Source organism: Amblyraja radiata, chromosome X (genome assembly GCF_010909765.2).
Source record: "Amblyraja radiata isolate CabotCenter1 chromosome X, sAmbRad1.1.pri, whole genome shotgun sequence".
NCBI lineage: Eukaryota > Metazoa > Chordata > Chondrichthyes > Rajiformes > Rajidae > Amblyraja > Amblyraja radiata.
In genome coordinates, this window is record NC_045999.1 from 589,338 (window position 1) to 603,843 (window position 14,506).

The window sequence follows — 14,506 nt, forward strand, 5'->3', positions numbered from 1 at the left end:
TCCACTTCAATAGAAAGTTGGAGCATTTTTTAAATGGAAATTCGAAAGGCACTGGTGTTCAAAGAGACTGCATGTTCTTTTACATTAATCATAAAGTTAAGACACAGCAATCAAATATAAAGAAAATAGCAAGTCGGCCTTTCACATATGAACAGTGATGTCTCGTGCAATTACATAGGCCCTGCTATGACTGTCTGGAATATTATGTACATGTCTCCCAAACTAAGGAAGGACCTGCTGCACAAGATTGATTCCTGGAACAGCAAAATTGCTTTATGAGGAGAAATCAAACAACAGGCATGATAGTGTTTACAAGAATGGGACCCTATCTCATTGAAGCATTCAAAAATATTACTGGCTCAATTGTAAAGATGAGGAGTTGGCCATTCAGGGCAAAAGTGACATTGAAATTTTACACACAGAAGGCGGTATGGCCTTAAGGAGGATAAGCGACAGAGTATATTTGTGGCAGAAACTTATAGATTTTTAAATATTAAAGGAATGCAGGGGACACGAGGTCAGTGTAGGAAAATTGAGCTGAGGTAACAGACTATCCATGATCTTATTAAATGGCAAAGCAGACGTGTGAGACTGCAGGGCCCACTCCTGCTTCTATTCCTACCATTCTTGCACTCTGCATCATCTTCTCCGTCTGTTTTATGACACACATTAAATCATTTTTGTTTTAGTGTTTCAGTCATAGGGTATATTTAGCAATGAACCGCATTTCAACTCATTCAATCTAGGATCTAATGAGAGGATGTTTAAAAGATTTCAGTGCTGGTTGCTTTCTGAGATCACAATTACATGACGGTTGGCAAGCCATATATAGCCACAGCCTTAACTTCACTTATAATAGTAACAGGGAGTGTGACCACCAGATCAGGTTTTTGAGACTTAAGCACTAGGTTAGTGTCTGTAAGAGTTGTTGTTAGACACTGTAACCAACAAGGTATAAAGAAAATTATGGGGCTTGGGGAAAAGCTTCCCAAACAATATTTTTAAATAAAACTCAAAAGAAGAAAAATAACTGTTTTCCAATGGTCAACAGAAAGGGTCAACTTGGTGGCGAATGTGTTATGATACGGTCTATTTGATGGTCTCAAAAAAACACATTTCAGTATGTTTAAATCCAGACCTTAGTAACACGAGACACCGTTACACCTTGAAGACATTTCATAGATATAGAAACCCCACTTATTTAGAAATAGTAGTCAACATACTCTGAATAGACCTGCTGTGTTATGGCGAGAGCCAGAGCATCTTGCAGGACAATGTATTCAGTGAGAACACCTTTTGCCTAACTGTTGTTTGCCAAATATAAATTAATCTTTCACAATGTCATTAGTCTCGTCAGGTATCCAGATTCAATTAGCTTGTAAACAGAATTTAATGGCTAAACTCGGGCTCTGATAGTCTCATCAGAAGGACAGCTGTGCGCTACCAAAATATTCCCTTTCACAATAACTCATATTTCCACACTGAATGTATCAAGCACATTGCTGCAGAATAGGAATAGATGATCAGGATCAACTGAGCATTTCGATGAGCCATAATCTACTGGGAAATATAACTGGGACAAGGCTCATTATTTAACAGATTCTGTGGAATGTTGTTTTAATTTTTCAAGATGAAAGAACTTACAGTTCTTTGAACAGCACCTGTTGCAGAAACAGAGCTTAAACCATTAAATATTGTAGAGATCGGCATTTCTTGCAGTTCATTACGTTATAGCAGTCTGCAAGGAAAGTAAAAATAATATATAGTGATGTCTATTAGACCTTAAAGTACCCCGCACATTGTGCTGTAATTAGAAAAACTCATCCTTTGGCTCCAAGCTTTACCATTGATTAGCAAGAGTAAGGTGTGTTCATTTGAGAGGTAGCTTGCTCCAGAACTGATCAATAGTTTGTGCCTGGTGCTTAGGAAAATTCACCAAGAATTTGTACACTACGATAAGTTGCAATAGTTTCAGTAAGTTGAATGACTGTTGCACTAATGCAAAGCCCAGGATAAAGATGAGAATCTTATTGAGACAGCACAATGGAGGCCAAATTGATCTTATTTCAAATGCCTTATGCCCTTCAGTATAACACACTCACCGAGTTAGGATAATTCAGGTAGCAGATCGCACAAACCATGTCTTGTGAGGATGATCTTGTGTTCATCTGACGTGTTCGGGATTTTCTATAAGGGTTAACTACATGACACTCTGCAAAAAGTTTCTCCAGGTTCCCATCAAAATACCTGTAACATTAAAGTTTGCCATTACCTAAAGTAATCACACTGTAGTTTGAAGTTCACTTTTAAATCATCGCACAGTAACTTTCATAATAGGTACCCGTAACCCACTATACAAACTTATTATTCACAAATACATCTGCAATGGGAAATTGGTGGGGACAATGTCAGGCTACAAGTACATGGATTACTACAGAAGATATCACACAACCACATGACAAAATGAAGGCATGGTCACATCAATAGTAAGAACAGCAGGAGTAGATCTGAAGGCCCCCTGAATCAAAAGATCACCCATCCTTTTTCGTCAGAGATGCTGCCTGACCCGCTGAGTTACTCCAGCACTTTGTGTTGATCTTAGGAGTAGGACACCTGTCTCTTCAAACCTCCTCGATCATTCATCTTCTACTACAGTTTCATTTTCTAGCGCTATCCACGAATCGTTGAGCCTACACTGTTCTCCGGTATAGAGAATCCCAAAATTTACTATATTTCCAGTGAAAAACCTGCTCTTTATTTCAGTCCTAAACTGCTTAGCCCTGATTCTGAGACCATGACTACCAAGCTTACACTGTTCAGTTAGGGAATATCGTCCTTTTATCCAGCCAGTGGAGCTCTGGAAGAATTTCACCCAGTTTATTTCTCTTCCACTCCAGAACACACAGATCTCCTTTATTCACACTCAATTGGCAACCCCTTCCTCCTTTGAATACTTCTGGTAAACCTTTGCTGGATTTTTACTTTTGGTGAGTTTATAGTTTCACAGGTAAGGAGACCAAGATTGCACACAGTGCTTCAGGATTTTACATCAAGTTGCTATACAATTACAATAAAATTTCCTTTGTTTTCAACCTTCTTAAAATAACATACTATTTCCTTTCCTGATTCTTTGTTCTGTCTGTTGGGTGTCAGTATTTGCCCAGTCACAATCACCTCTTCCTCTCGCCCTACTTCACATGAAGACAATACCTGTTCTTTATTTTACAACTTCTTCCAAATGCTGCTCCAGCAATTTGCTCCAGCCTCAACTAAATTTCTAGATAGACTCATTTCATAGATATGCTGTGATTTCCACAATTGCACTCACACTTTGCATGAAACCCAGATTCCTTTCACGTTATTAAAGCCAGGTTTTAATACATTGATGTCAACTGCTGGGGGAAGGAAACAAAGCAAGTGGGGGGAGGGAAGAACAAGTCTGGGAGGCTCCAGCAAGTGAAAGAGTTACAGATTGGAAACAAGAACATTTAAAATAATCTAGCACTGAGAACTTTCATGCAAAACTGTTGGTCAAAATAGTCACAGCCGTAGACTATCAAATTATAGTCAATGTGGTTCCGTTCAATCCAAATTATCTGTTTGTGCACTATTTGCGCACTTCAAAATTGGATACATTTCATTCCAAACACTTATCCAACTTCAAATGTAGCCATGACCATTTTTCTTCTATCTGGAACTGTAAGCTATAAGAAAATTCTATGATTTATTGTGCTTGTAGGGGCCCAGTGTTTGGAGAGATATCATATACTCAACATGGTCGTATAGTAAGAAAAACCTCTGTTGTAACTATGCAGAGATTTTAAGATGGCAAATGTATAACTGAAGGGTAGAAAATCTAAAATGGAGCTGCTATCTTGGAGATGTCTGGGGAAAAAAAACTGCTGTTTGCAACTCCTCCTGAAGTGCAAGGGTTCATCTCTCAGAATTTCATATTAATGTCTTCAAAATAAATAATCTAACTGGGAAGGTGCTCCAGGTTTTCATTGTCAGACTGAATGAAAACTCTCTTTTGCGATTCTTAAACTTTTGTGTAACGTGCTCCACAGGATATCCCCGATTGGAAGTTCCCCAGCTTGGCTGAGTCATAATCAAATCAGCAACTGGGGAAGGATAGCGTCAATATCAGTATTTAACTAGTGAAATGATACGGTGAGAAACAAACCATTCTTGATTCCACAAATTAATTACTTCTGCTGTTCAACCCTTATTATTTGTTTCCTAACATTCAGTTACACTCCACAAACTTGTGTCAACAGAAATGAATGGCCTGAGACGTACAGATTGCATAAGGAAACAAAGAAAGCCCTCTGCTCTCATTACAAATTTGATGAATGTAAATGAGCAAAATATGTGTACTGCATTACAGCTTTCCAAATGAGCAAAGGCTTGGATACAGGTTTCTTTGTTTTGCATGGAGCCTACAAGTTGCCGAGAATCTATTTCCTTTATGCAAGGAATATCCATCAAATGCACAACTGCATTGTCATCTCGATGTTCAGTGATGGTACTTGCACAAAATGACACAAAAATATTAAAATATTTAAGACTGAAGCACTAACTTCAAACCCCCCAAGATTCACAGCGATTGCCTCTCCCTGGCATTGAGGACAATAGTCCACATGATTGGAAGTATTCAAACAGGAAGATATCGGGAATGTCTATCATGTCAAGGAGTTTGTTAACTCTCATTAAACTATTTGTCCAGAATAAATTACCATGCCATAAATATGAAGCTGATTTTTCCCATTCAAATATGTTGCTTCTAACTGAAAAGCTTTATAAAAAAATAATTAAATTTAGCAGTATACCCTCCTGTAAATGACACAGTACCACAATGGGAGTACACATGTCAGGACTGCATGCACTAGATCTGTGAATGAGAGCGTACATGGCTTGACCAAGGCATTGGGAGCACAGAAACCATCAAAGAAAACGACAGACTTTCTTATTTTTGAACAGTGTTCTTAGAAGATGTGTTTATGATTCTAGGCCTAACAATCACTTTCTGGGTTTCCTGTTTCAATTGATAACTTGGTTAACTGCAATGACTGAAAAAAGTGAGGAGGAGTCAAGATTTATCCAATTCAGAACAGCTTGAGAGCGACATGAAAGAGACAAAGCTATACTGTAAACCACTGTTGGTTAAATGACAAATAGTCCAAAGAATTGATTCAAAGCTGTCTGTACTTCAATGGGTTAGTGAATTTAGATGTCGTGAATCTCTGTTCAATGTAGTCAACATATGTAGAGTTCAATGAATTACCAAAAATGGCCTTTCAGTATTTGACTTTACTGGAGTCTCCGATACCCCCAGAAAATATATTTAAAATAGACACAACAAGATCTGATGACAAACATTCCATATATTTTGGACCCACTGAATAATTGCTTAGAGGTTAGGAAGCCAGCGCGAAAGTTCACCATATTGGGTCAATCAGTCTGTCGCATTTTATCCTTAATGCTATTGCAATTTGGAACAGGAGAAAGGAGGGTCAGAGGACCACAGGGAACAATCAACACTAAATAGAAACTATAAAAATGTTTTAAAAAAAACAACTAGAATATAATATTGTGGATTTATGAAAACAAAATCATATTTAACAAATCTATTGAAGGTTGTGTTTGAGGATATGGCTTGTAGAACCCATAAGGGGTAACCAAAGGATGTGGTATATATGGAATTTCAGAAGGCTTTTGACTAGATCCCATAAGACGTTAGTCACAAGGTTAGATCACTGGGATCCTGGGCCATTCAGTGACATGGAATGGGAATTGGTTATTGGACAGACAGTAAAAAGTGAGAACAAAGATCTCTCGAAGCTTGCCTGCTTGTGACTATTAGTACTACCTTTGTGGGATAATAATTCTGCCATCATACAAGTAATACAAATCTTTTCCCAACAGGATGCTGCTGGGATAGATCCCTCCTGTCCAGGATGCTGGTGACAACTCAACATTGCTCCAGCTTTCTTCTGATCATCGTGAATATCTGTGTTTATTAACTTTTGCAGCATCACAACCTTCATTAAGCTACAGGAACATCAATCTCCCCAGAGACCAACGTTGACTAAAAAGCAGGTTGCTGGAGCCAAAAGTAACCTCCACGGCCTTCATACATTGGATCAGTGATCACTGCAACCCAACATCGATTTCTTTCTTGTAATCTGCTTGGTCTTTTCCACTAAAAAGTGTATATTTCCATTCAGCATACAACTTAATTAAACGCCACATACCCTCATGCCCCACAGCTGATATCTGTGACCTCACTGTATATTAAGCATACTATATTTCACCAGAGACCAGGCTTACCTTTCCATTAGTTTCTCCTTATCCCAGTTGAAGTGACTGAGAAGTATCCTTGTGATAGTAGCTGGATTCTGTAGGTAAAAGACAAAGCCAAGTTACACAAAGCATTTATTTTGAAGAATATTTTCTCTGGTTGAAGTATTTAAATATTATTGAGATTGGGTTTCTTTAGTTATGAAGCGACATGCAAGCTCTGGTTGAACAATGGCCACTGTCACCATTTTGACACTTTAACTCGACTGCAGGAAGAGAAAAAACAGCCATTCTACTTCAATATTGTACATTGTGCTTCCTGTGTGAAACGTAATTTCAATACACCATAGCAACCACCTGAGTCAAAGGGCTCAGTGGAGTTAAGCTACACAAATCAAACACAATGTAGGTTATCATTATGCAATACCGAACTATTGAAAACCCTGCATGTGTGTTAAAGGCTCAATTGCACTGAAGGAGAAAGAAAATTCTTCCATTTACTCCCATAACATGTGCTTTATGAACAAAATGGCTGCAGTATCTAGAGGGTTTTTTTTGCATGCAAATCACTGAACTGTTGCGGATATGCAGCAACTACCACAAATGTAATTTTCTTTCACCTAGTGCATGCTCAATATAGCTTTTTAAATCTTGACTAACTAGACATTATCACTTCCACCAGTTTAATTACAGCAATCCAACAAACACAAAGGTGCATGAATATTCTGTTGAGGGCATGAAATGTTTAGGATGCTGTGCAATAAAATGCATCTGGGGTATCAAGAAAGATAAAATAAAGACTAAGCACAGTAAGGGCAAAAGGCAGAGATTGCAAGATTAGGGAACCCAGTATGATAAAGAATATTGACGGCTTAATCAGAAAAGAAAAGGAAGCAGATGACAGGTATAGGCAATTGGAAACAAGTGACTCTTGAGGAACGTCGAGGATTTAAGAGAGAACTGGAAATTAGGGGGGCAGGTAATGTGAAATATCCTTGTCAAGCAAGATTAAGGAGAATTGCAAGATTTAACTTATCTCAAAGATATTAAGACATTTGGACAAGTACATGGGTAAGATTTGGACAAGTATATGGATAAGTGGGCAAGTGGGACTAGCTTAGATGGGGGCACCTTGATCGGCATGGACGAGTTGGGCCAAAAAGCATATTTCCATGCCATGTTACTATGGCTTTAGGACACTCTGTATGTTTATCAGCAGCCATAGGATTGCCAGGGAAACAGTCAAGGACCAAAATGAACTGCTGCCTCACAGCACCAGAAATGAAGGGTTCAAACCTGACCTTGGGTGCTCGCCCAGGTGATCCAGTTTCATCCAACAACCCAAAGGTGGTGGCTTAATTGGTTCCTTGTGTGCAGGTGAGCGGTAGAGAATGGAGAGTAATGGTTTGCATGGACTCAGTGGTCCAAAAGGCCTGTTCCCCAACCTTGTCACTTGATGACTTCATTTCATGCACAATACTGCTAGTTTTAATTTATTTATGCACATGCTGATAGCCTACCATATGCCCAACCTCACAGGAAATTATAAACAGTATATGGTTCAAGCATCACACATACAATCTGGAATTGACAAAAACTGAGCGTGTAACACCGTAAAGAAAGTCACCATAGTTTTGTAAATCATGAAAACCAGTGGTTTAAAAACACACTTCACTCACTCATCTGTTCCTTGTGGCATGGCAACACATCCCATGCAAACGGATTCCACTCCACTTCCCATTCACATAGCATTACAAAAATCACACGGTTACTTTTTTATTTAGGCAAACATTCATATAGTGGCATAGAATATTTGAAATAAGGTATTTAAAAACTTCAGATTAAACAAGTCCAACAAATAATCTACAGGCAAGAAGCAACACAATGACAAAAGAATGGAGAAATCCAGAAATTAATTTCTGCATAAATCCCATTTTGTTGCCCGACTTCCTGATGCAAACTGGCTATATTTCCTACATCCTATGGACTGGGCGGCACAGTAGTTGCTGCCTTGCAATACCAGACACCCGCATTCAACCCTGACTACGGGTGCTGTCTGTACGCAGTTTGTATGTTCTCCTTGTGACCGCGTGGGGTTTCTCCACGCGCTCTAGTTTTCTCCCACACTGTGTGTGTGTGTGTGTGTGTGTGTGTGTGTGTGTCTTAGTATTAGGAGCGATTGGTAGTCGGCACGGACTCGGTGGGCCTCCATGAAATGAAGTCACAGCAATGAGCACATTTTAAAACACTTCACTGGCTCTAAAGAATCTTTGCATATCCTGAAGTCATAAATACAAGTCTTTCTTTTATCTATCCCGCTCAAACAGTGTACAGTTTTACAGTGTACACCAATCAGGAAGTAGGTGTCACGTGATAATGCTAGGGTACTGGGCCCTTCAACGAGGCATGTTAAAGTTGGTTATATTATTTGAGAAAGCTTTTGCTTGCCCCTTCAAACATTAGATTTGTTCTGCTGGGGACACTCATTACAGTGGTTGGATAGAATGGAGTTTAGACAAGTCTTGCAACAACACACCAGCAGCAGGGTATAACTAACCCGTCTCAGGCCAGCACTGAATTCCTTATCATCTTTGTTCTGTACACAATTGTAGCAGCAAATTTATGCACGATAAATGAATGACAAAATTGTAAGTTAATCTCCTCTGCTGGTGTGGACTAAGGAAAGGAATTCAGCTGAGATCCCAATTTCTTTCTTCAAACATTCTCAGTTTTCATTCTTAATATTGCCTTCAGTCGATTAGGGTATTGAGAACAGGAGCTGGGACGTCATATTATAACAATGTCTGCGGTATGACTACACTTGGGAGTATTACATGCATTCTGGTCTCCTGGAGCTGGGGCGGCTGCCCGGAGCAGAGACTGCGGGACCCGGAGCTGGGGCGGCGGCCCGGAGCGGAGACTGCGGGACCCCGAGCTGGGGCGGCGGCCTGGAGCTGGGGCGGCTGCCCGAAGCTGATGCTGTGGCGGGCCGTCTCAGAGCGGAGACGTCGTTCCGGCTTTCGGCGGCGGCGACATCACCACGGAGGTCCGCTGGACTGGAGGGCGGCATCTCCGGCCTGGATCGATCGCCTCAGCGCAGAGGGAAAACAAGGAGGGAAGAGACGGAGACTAAGACTTTGCCTCCATCACAGTGAGGATGTGCTTGGTGAACTCACTGTGGTGGATGTTTAATTTGTGTTTATTGTATGTTTTGTTTTTATTGGTTCTGTGTATGACTGCAGGCAACATAATTTCGTTCAGACCGAAAGGTCTGAATGACAATAAAGGAATCTAATTCTAATTCTAGCTATTGGAAGGACATCATTATGCTGGGAAGGATGCAGAGGAGATTCACAAGCTTATTCCTGGGACTGCAGAGCTTGAGTTATAAAGGAGAAACTGGAGAGGCTGAGATTCTTTTCCCCAAGAACGTAGGTGACCATTGGTTTACCTTAAAGATATATAAAGTAATGAGAAGCATAGATAAGGTGAATGGTCACAGTCTTTCACAATTGATAAGGGAATCTAACATTAGAGAACATAGATTTACATTGAGAGGGGAATTATTTAAAAGGGACCCAAGGGGCAACTTTTTCCACAGAGGGAAGTAGGTACATGGAACGAGCTGCACTCAGGCATTATATAGGCACATGCATAGAAATGGGCCAAATGTAGGCAAATGGGATAAGCTCAGACAGATATCTGGGTCAGCATTGATTGAGATGGGCCGAAGGACCCATTTTTGTGCTGTCTAATTCTCTGTATCTAATGCTGGTCTAAGCTGACAGTGGTTAGAGGAACGAGAGTGATCCTGTGGAGACATACACAACTGTGACAGAGATCATCAGAAGATGACATATGGTTGAGTGCTCAGCTAGAAGGTACAACCGTGGGATAAAGAGTCTGCCATTTAGGCCTGAGAAGTGGAGAAGCCTCTGCTTCTATTTCTTGTATTGTACTCCATTCTTGTGATACAAATATGAATAGATGAAACAAAACAGCCACAAATACCTTGCAGCCCATATAATATACAGTGCAGAGAGAACAAATGAGTGGGTGGAAACCAATACAAAATGCATGCCCCCACAAGTACTCTGAGCTTAAGCAGCAAATCACTATTTTCTTAAATGGTAGGATGGTCCAATTTTTCAGATAAGCTATAATATTTTCTTATTCAAGTACAGGGATTTCTGCTGTAGCACAAAAATTATGTTCCAATGGAGTTTGCTCACTGCAGGGAAACAGTTAATTTTCTTATACTGATTAAATCCAAGACATTTTTATTTCTGCTTGTTAGTTTCCAAAGGGGTTCTCTCGGTCCTGACCAAAATCACATCATAGCCAATTCAGCCTGCATGAGGCAAATAGTGTTCCCAACTTCATCACTTGCATTATATCTCATTTATGTTATGGAAACATGCGTTACAGCTGAGCTGCCGGTAGTATCAACCTACATCCATATAGCCACATCCACCCCCAGCCTTTTTATGCACCTTCATACAATTACCCCTTTCCATGTGTGGGACCCCAAGCAATGTTTCCGAGAGAAACAAATGTAATATCCAGCATTCACTGCTCAGGGTGTGGTCTCTACATGGGGGAAAATAACAAACAGAAGCTGCTGTTTTGTAGGACACCTCTGGACCACCAATGAATGTGACTCAAAGCTTCCAGCTGCCTCTCACTTTAATCCTTCATCCCACTCTGACCATGACCTATGACACATATCCAACAAAGCTGAACGATAACCAACGGCATCCCATTCCCGACTGGATACATTCAGAAATGAGCAATGAATTCAACATCTCCTGTAGTCCATTCCACATTTCTAACACTCCCTTTTCATTTTTTGCCAACTGATTAATCCACTTCTCCCGCTTGCATCTCCTCTCACCTGACCTTGATGTTAAGGTTGCACAATTACCCATTGGTCATTCACTCATGTGCCTTCATCCTATCAAAGGCATCCCTTCTGGTTCCCTATTCTGCTCACCCCTTGTCTGCATCTTATGGGCCTGTCCCACTTAGGCGATTTTTCAGCAGACTGCCGGCGACTGTCAAGTTGCCGGCAGTCGCCTGAAAAAACGGGAACTGGAACGACGACTGTCAGAGTGGAACACACAAACACATCGCAAAGGCAGGGGCCAGGGAAGCGGGAGGAGCGCTGTCTGAAATTCACCCAAAGCCACGGTGATATAGACACACACGTCGATGAACAGGAAGGTTAAGACGGCCCGTGTACGGTAAGTCTTTTAAAGGGGGGGGGGGGTTGGGGGGTGAGGGGAGAAGGAGTGGAGACACTTTTAAGAAGCCAGACAACTTTTAATAAGCCAGATACACAGCTGTGATGTTCGGCAGGCATTTAAAATTACCAGTCGGTTATCCTTGGTTCTGAAAACTCGTGCTTACGTTTTTCCCCCCAATGAGCCAATTAATATGACCGGTCAGCAAAGGCGATTACCTAAAACTACCTAAATCTACCTACAACTGCACCTACGACTACAGGATTATCGATTTTCTCCATGGCGACCAATGTTTCAACATGTTGAAAAATTTGCTGCGACCATACTGAGGCCGCGACTAGTTCCCAGAATGCGGGAACTCTTCGCGACCATGAAGGAGACTCACCAGTGAACATGTGGTGAGCGCAGAGTCTCCTGCACTCACCTAAAAAGTCGCCTAAGTGGGACAAGTCCATTAAACTTTGTTAATTCTAAAGTCCCAGCTCTGATAAAATCTCATTGGTCTGCAACATAAACCGTTTCTCACTCCTCTTGTACTGCTTGACCTGCTGGCTATTTCCAGCGTTTTCTGTTATGTTAGTGCTACAATTAAACCTCAAGCACAAACTTTAAGGACAGCTATAACACACATTAGATATAGATGCATGCTCTCAACTGTTCAAGAAAAAAATGATTTGTGAAGCTTGTGGATATGGCTCAGCCACAGCCCATTCTGGTTAATCCAAATTAAGCAACAGTAAAATGAATGTCGAAACCTATTTACAGTTTATATGTGCAGAGAAAAAACTCTGCAGACAAATGCAAGTTGAAATTATGACTGTCCACCATTTTAAGGACAAGCTGATAGCTGGGACAAAATAGCCAAGCACACAAAAGACAACGTGTTATGGAAAGGCTTTGCTGCCATGAAAACTGGCCACCCATAACATGATTCATGAGCAAACAGCCCCACCCGGGCACAAATGACAGGATCTGCTGGGCAGAAGTTGTGGTTTCCACAATCACCAGGGGAAAACAAAAAGCAGCAGAAGTCTGAAGGTTTCTCATTGAGACATGCTCGACAGTAACGTAGTTCCCAAGTGTAATGCTGAGCAGCATCTCACCCAAAGGCATGCTCATCCACACTGGGCAACATGGCAATGGTCTGGCTTCAATAGTACTTTTTAGCCTGGCCTAGAAGCATTGCCGGCATCATGTGTGTGATGAAGCTTATCCTGCTCCTGCCAAAAATGGCATTCTAGAGCAAAGTTCTGAGGGTCAGAATGCAAAAGGCTCCACGGGGATGGACTCAACATTGGTCCAATCTGCCAGTCCACACTCATTAGTGGGAATGTTTGTTAAAATCTATTGAACTATTTGCTCAAGGTCGTATATGCATAATTGCTAAACTAACAGGAATAACAAGATTTAGATGAAAATAATGGTTTCAACGCTTCATTTTTTTTGCATTGTTATGAATAAAGTGTATTTCAAACTGGGAAAAAGGCAGTGTCATATTTGAGTTAAGTTTGAGCTATCAATTACTTCTGAAGGAAAGTGTAAAATATTCTGAAATATCCATCTCAGTTGAAAAATAAAAGCATCAACTAATCAGTTATCCATCAGCCATATGTTCAGGATAACAACAAGAATATCACTGGAGGCAGACAGACACTGAATCAGTGTGTGCAACCACAAGACTCTAGAATGAAGCCGTATTCAGAGTGGCTGTGTGTCATTTGCACCAGATATGAACCAGAATAAAATTTGTGCCTGCTGCAACTTTACAGGTAAATTAAACGCAGAAGCAACAATATGCAATAAATCCTCAGTTATTCCATGTTAAGCAGACATGTTAGAGCAACAAGCATGTAAAGCATAATCATAGTGCAAAGTCTGTAGTGGTTTATTGCTGAGGTATGGTTGCGGTCAGAGTTGAGCACTGTGTTTCACGAACCTCATGGTTGATGGAGAGAAGCTATTCTTGAAAGTGAAACTAACAGTACAAGTTTTATAGAGGAATTTGATTATGCTTTCCTTATGGTGACATTAAAATGCTTGGTTCGGGACAGATCCTGAAAGAGATATATATACCCAGGAACTTGAATCTATTAACTTTTTTACCACCATCCAACCAACGCTTGATCTACCAAACAAGTGCACTGACCCTTGCTGAAGATAACAATAAGCTCTATGGTCTTGCTAAAGTTCAGAGCAGGATTTTGTACTACCCAACCAGATCTTTCCCGTACTCGGGTACATCGAATCCTGTATTGCTCAGCAAGTTTAGAGATGGTGAGAAGCTGTACCTGGCTAGGTAGTCATGGTGGGGAGGGAGAGAGAGAGAGAGAGAGAGAGAGAGGAGCATGGGATAGACTACACAGCCCTGAGGTACCCTGTGCTCATGATGTCAATCTGCACTGACTGGAGTCTGCTGATAAGCAAGATGAAGATCCAGTTGCATGAGTGGAGATTAAGTTCCCCGAGATATAGACAGTGAGTTTGGAAGGGGCGAAAGTCTTGAATGCTGATGAACAGCCCGATGCACGTGTTCCTGTTATCCAAATGGTCCAGTGCAGAGTGGAGAGCAAATGAGATCGCACCCGCTGTTGCCTTGCAGCATTGGGCAAATAGTAATGGGTCCAGGTCATTACTGATACAGGAGTTGATTTGTGTCATAACCAACATTTCCAAGCACTTCATCATAATGGCCACAAGTACCACTAATCAATAGTCGTTGAGACATGTCACTTCTTGGGCACTGACATTATAGATGCCCTTTAAAGTAGGTCGGCCCTGCAGTACTGAGAGGTTGAAGATGTTGATGAAAACTACAGCCAATTGGTCTGTACAGATTATGAGAATGCAGCCAGGGGCGCCATCAGGCCAGATGCTTTCCTCGTGAAGGTTCTTCTGGTGTCGGCCTCAGAGAATGAAATCAGAGTAATTGGGGGTCGTGAAGGTACATTGTTGCTCTCCCTTTC

General features: G+C 41.0%; 2 protein-coding genes across 5 annotated transcripts in view; one reads left to right on the top strand and one right to left on the bottom strand.

Moving 5' to 3' along the window:
• The window catches only part of mtmr10 (myotubularin related protein 10), a 902,395-nt gene that overhangs the window by 442,525 nt on the left and 445,364 nt on the right, over positions 1 to 14,506 (top strand). The gene's annotated exons all lie outside the window — the stretch shown is intronic.
• Positions 1 to 14,506, bottom strand: part of arih1 (ariadne RBR E3 ubiquitin protein ligase 1) — a 51,162-nt gene that overhangs the window by 31,588 nt on the left and 5,068 nt on the right. For all 4 annotated transcript variants that reach the window (XM_033015117.1, XM_033015116.1, XM_033015118.1 and 1 more), the window contains exons 2-3: positions 6,331 to 6,398; positions 2,103 to 2,247 (exon numbers count right to left, since the gene is read on the bottom strand). In XM_033015117.1, coding sequence (XP_032871008.1) covers positions 2,103 to 2,247; positions 6,331 to 6,398 — 213 coding nt within the window. The remainder of the gene's footprint in view (positions 1 to 2,102; positions 2,248 to 6,330; positions 6,399 to 14,506) is intronic.